Genomic DNA, 5,457 nt, shown 5'->3' with positions numbered 1-5,457 from the left:
GGTTTGATAATCTATATTCACAGTCCACGTGAATACCTATTCAACCACATATGGCCGTTTCATAGTACTTGTTCTGTTACGAAACTACAGGTTGTCAAACTAACGGTCTCTAAAGGGACTTTTTTTCAGATGTAGCAGGTTCCTGGTGATCACAGAGACCTACTTCGGATCTCGAAGGATTTCGGGAACTAGACATGTGTGACTTTCATTTAAGCACAACAGAACTTAAATCGGTCAACACACTGCTTATTGCGAGCTGTTTGAATTTTATGATCGAAAACGACCGTAAGTCACAATTCGTAACTTTTTGATAGAGACTAAAGAAGGTTTAAAGTATTCATACGACCTTGAATACTCTAATTAATCCGGGGGCAAATTGATCACTATTTTATAACTTTTTGCTGTGTTGTCCTTCGGAATTCAATTATTGTCAAATAAATTTCGGCAAAACCAGTACTCCATTGATCTTTATCTGTTCATGTAATCGATTTTTCATGAAATAAAATTTAACATATCATAAAAGAAGTTTTAATATCAAAAAATTAGAATGACGCACTGGGGCGAAATTGATCACCATATGAAAAAGCAGGTTTGAGAGTAAAAAATTTTCCTATCTACTAAATTTGGGTCTCCTGATTCAGAATATGATGTCAAAAATCTTACAACTCTAGTATTTGATCACATCATTGCAAAATCAAACTTTGAAAATCTGCCTAATATGCCTAAATGTAGGCAATTTCCCTTGAAATAAGCACATTATTTGAGAATAAACGATTTTATGAGCAAAACACTATACTTTTTATACTGTATGATATCAAAAATGAGTTCAGCAGTTCATACTAAAGTTTAAACAACATTTTAAACACTTATAGTTGACATGTACGCATGGCACCAGTGGATTGTTTAGCATCGACATTTCCAACTGTATTGCTTACACCTTCAAAAAGTGTGAATATTTATATGCAAAACTGACACTTATTAAAATGAAATAGTTCCAAATCATCATTAGGCACCTATAAACTTGAAAACATGGAATGTGTTTGGTGCCAACGAACCCTTCAGCATCCTTGGGAAGAAATGTTTTTCGGTACCGACCTGATCAAATTCGCCCCAGTGATCAATTTGCCCCCGGTTTACGGTATACTTTTTATGCGAAAAAGCAATGAACCTTCATTAACCACCGCAGCAGCTGCTTGTTTCTGGTGTCATTCATCTCTAGAAATGCAAAAATAACAAGCGCAAGTCAGTGTCGACTAGAAGATATAATACGGTATGGAAAAGTCTTATCATTTGAGTGTGAAATAAAATATCTTTTTAAGTTATTAATATTGTGTATTTGAGCATAAAAAAAATAAAAAATATACATAATTTGATTATTTAACATTTAACAACTTACGACATTTCGTAACTTTAAAAAATAGTCAGGGCACGCTATTTCATATATCACATAGCAGTTGCAATCTTTTTGCTTGTTTTGTACCACTTCGTCTTTTTCTTCTCAGATTTTTCGCCGGTGCCATCCAAGCTGGACTTACTGGACGATAAACCCAGCTTGGAATACCACTTTACTTTTTTCAATTCCTGATCACTGTTCTCGGCACCGGTTGGAAGTTCTGATGTACTCGAAGATGCATTCTTAGACTTACTTGTTAGTACACGGTTGAGCGCATTGCTAACATCCCACGATGATAGTGATTTCTTGATGGGCTGAGAAACTGAATGGGATGTACCAGTTGTGAGTTGTTCTGGTTTGGTTTGCGTTCGATCAACTTTATCTGCCGATGATTCGTTTGCATCTTCAACTGTTATTTTTGGAATGCTTACAGTTTCTATTGCTTTTGATTGATTCCTGCAAATAAAAAGATTTGTTTTAATGATAAACTAAAGCTTGGAAGCATTTGATTTAACATACTTAATTTCAGTCACCGGGGAATCTGTTCGAACTTTTATGGCATCTTCCAGCTTGTCCCAAAAATTGTACAGCTTGTTCGAGCGCTTGTAGTCCAAAATGAAATAAAACTTTAGGTTTGCAGGAAGCTCCAATCGCTCGTACACACAAGGAATAATTTTACGTTTCTTTTGTTCAATTTGCAAGGCTTGAGCGTACATAACAAAGAAATTGTTCAACGGACTTTTCAAGAATTCTCTGGAAATAACAACCACCAATCGCCGGCACCGCTCAGAAATCAGCTTAATGATAGCTTCGTGCTCAAAAGTAATACCGGCAAGAAGATCTCGATCCTTTATACAAATCTGGAAGAAAAATATACGTTTAACAAAAATAATTCAACTAGAATTTTTTGATAATATCAGATGTTACCTTCAATTTTCTCTCCTCCATGCGCTCCATGATTTTTGTAGCAAATTCAATGTCAGCATCAGCAAACAAAATGAACGCATCGTAAAACTGCTTATTTTGTCGAGTATCATCTTTTGTAATAATGTCTTCATCCGCTCCAATGCTCGTTTCCTCTAATTGATCTGTACTGACCTGTTTAGCGGTTTTGGAAAGAAACTTTTCTGCGTCGTCATCTGCAAAGATTGTGTTGAAAATGTTAATTGTGATGTTAAACCCCAAATACATTACACCAGCTACTTACAAAATAACTTATTGCTATCGTCCAAAACATCCCATCTGTCGATTAAGCCAAGCACATTTTGAAGGTCCTTAAGATTAGCTCCTTTCAATGAGTTCTCCCAAAGATCCAAAACTCTTTTCGTTGGATTGTTATGGTTTTCCAGCTCTGCTACCAGATAGTTATCCAATTTGAGTACTTGAAACAACCCTCGCCAATCACGATAATAGCCGTCCTCTGATTTAAATATTTTCTTTCTATTTAGCAATGCCGACAGCAGTTCATACGTTTTGTAATTCAATGCACCTAATGGTACTTTGCTCAAATCTACGCATTCGTTTAGAGAAACTTCGACGGGCGTAGAATTGACCATTTTAATGCGCAACAATAGAACTTCCCGGAAAAAAACAAACTGAGCACACTTTAGAATGATGTCACAAAACGTTACTCAAGAATGCTAAATCTTATCTTAAATATGATTAGCAATAAACGATTATTTTTTGACAAAAAATCACTGTTTACATTCACGGACTTTGGTTTTGACAGGCAACTAATCGAGGTATTTATTTTCCTTTCTTTTCTTCACACACTTCAACAGGTTAATGCAGGTTTCACAAGCAGATGTCTCTATTCTATCTGTGTCAGGTACCATCTATATCTCGGGTTGCTACCCAAGTTTGTACACGATATTAAAAATACACCCAGCGGAATCAAAATAGCAGCACTCTTATGTTCCACTGCTAGGTACGTAGGGTAACTCGGTGCAATACAAACAACGCATGTAGATATAGCGCATGACATTGTCACGGTATCAAATATCAGAAGGCTTGAATTGTGATTGTAGTATTCATAAATTATAAAAAAGAGCTATGAGCTAAACCAAATTAATCGATTTGGATCGACTAATAGAAAAGTCAGAATTCAAGGCTTTAAGATTTTTTCATAATTCAAAATATTGTTTTTTTTTTTTTGTTCCTGAATGTAGGTAAGGACTGTTTGATTTTATGCGATACACTTGCGGGTAGCTCATAAGTACATATAACATGAGGCATTACGCATTTTTGACTCTAATTTTATTATTCTAATTAAAATAAAATATTTTTCTAATTTTATTAAAGTTTTGCCTTTTCTTCAAAAATCATAATTTATTTAATTTGTTTTTTTTTTTTAAATTAAATTATATCATTTTTGAAACGTACAAAAATAAATTTGAAAATATAAATATGAATTTTGACATTTTTTTCAATGTATTTTAGTACCGATCAATTTAAGGTGACTTTCAATACCGGACACAATCTGGAAATTCCTCGAATTCTGTAAACCAAGCGTGTGCTAGAATAAAAGCGTAAGTCGCATGATCGATTTCTCTTCATCGATCATCTCTTCTGCGAATAAAGGTGACAAGTAGCGGGTTTGTCAGTATTTTTTTACCTCACGACACAATATTGCATTGACAAACTCTACCCAGAATGAGTCGAAAAAAATAAAAATCGTGCTCGATAGTCTTCGATTTGGCTAAAATTTTGCACATGTTTTTGGTATGGTAGAATAAGTGTTTTCCATGGAAAAACTGATCATTTTAACTCAAGTGTAACTTTCGAAAATGGCCTATAAATTTTTACAGGCTACTTGTTTGAAAAATGCTAACTCCGAAACTGTTGATTTTAGAGAAAAATATTCTATGAAGAAGTTGTAGTGAACCGTTTGGACTTTTAGAAAAAAATAAACACTGAAAAAATATTTTAATAATTTTCATTAAAAAATCAAAAATAAAACTTAAATTTTAAATTACACGAAAACCCCATTTTAAATATTTTTCAAATTTTCACCATAGAATCTTGAAAGTAAACAGATGTTTAGAACAAAGTTTCATGATGGAGAAATTTGTAATAATTTTTTTTTCTAATAACAACTTTTGATCGATTTTCAAAATTTTTATATTTTGTCAAAATAAATACGTTCTGATGATACAGTAAGCATCTTGAAATGATTCTAAGCCATAATGATTGCATGTATAATTTCTCTAGAAGTAGCCATTTTCAAATTATATCGAGTTTATTGCAAAATATATTATTTAAATATTAAACAACTTCTTCATAGAACATTTTTCTATAAAATCAACAGTCTCGGAGTTAGAATTTTTCATATAAGTTGCAAGCAAAAATGTATAGGCCATTTTCAAAAGTTACACTTGAATCAAAATGATCAATTTTTCTATGGAAAACACTTATTCTACGATACCAAAAACATATGCAAAATTTTATCCAAATCGAAGATGGTCGAGTTCTGTGACTGACCGATTTGAAATGGAATCCGTCCATTGCTACCCAGCGTCCTAAAGTGAAAAAATGCTATCATAATCGCTTCTTGTCACCTTTATTCACAGAAAAGAGAATCGATGAAGAGAAATCGATCATGCGACTTTCGCCCTTATTTTAGCACACGCTTGAAATGTTCATTAAATGTTTTTACTCCAGGAATAGTATTTCATTGCCAATTCAATGCATTTGCAACATTCACAAGAGTAATTTGAGTTTTACTTAGTCTGCAAGTTAGCCATAAAAAACCTCTTCCATATATGATGAAAAACAACACATTTTATGTGTTGTACTGAATTTTCATTATTCTTATTTTTATTGCATCTTTGATACCATGATCGATGGAATCCATAAAAAATGAACGTATTTTAAGAAACTGGAGCGAAAATTACAAAAAATTCATATAACAAATGAAGCTACCCGTAACTGGAGGACAGGAAGTGCTAGATCTAAATTGTAGTTTGTATCTAGTTTAAATATAGTTCAAAATACACCCATTCTTTCAAATTATAATAATACTCAATCATGCTTGCGTGATCCAAATTTTTTTGCCATATTCAAAA

The 5,457-nt window shown here is 33.1% G+C and overlaps 1 protein-coding gene across 1 annotated transcript; it reads right to left on the bottom strand.

The window, feature by feature from the left end:
- Nucleotides 1-1,311: 1,311 nt before the first annotated feature.
- On the bottom strand, nucleotides 1,312-3,136 carry LOC5569574 (myeloid differentiation primary response protein MyD88). Its single transcript, XM_001658585.3, has 4 exons — nucleotides 2,601-3,136; nucleotides 2,321-2,532; nucleotides 1,913-2,253; nucleotides 1,312-1,849 (listed from the first exon to the last, which is right to left on the bottom strand). Exons 1-4 carry the CDS (start codon nucleotides 2,947-2,949, stop codon nucleotides 1,444-1,446), a joined length of 1,308 nt encoding a protein of 435 aa, XP_001658635.1. The 5' UTR covers nucleotides 2,950-3,136; the 3' UTR covers nucleotides 1,312-1,443.
- Nucleotides 3,137-5,457: the final 2,321 nt, after the last annotated feature.

Source organism: Aedes aegypti, chromosome 2, assembly GCF_002204515.2.
Source record: "Aedes aegypti strain LVP_AGWG chromosome 2, AaegL5.0 Primary Assembly, whole genome shotgun sequence".
NCBI classification, from domain to species: domain Eukaryota; kingdom Metazoa; phylum Arthropoda; class Insecta; order Diptera; family Culicidae; genus Aedes; species Aedes aegypti.
The sequence above is the reverse complement of the archived record's forward strand: the minus strand, read 5'-3'. Positions and strand labels throughout refer to the sequence as shown.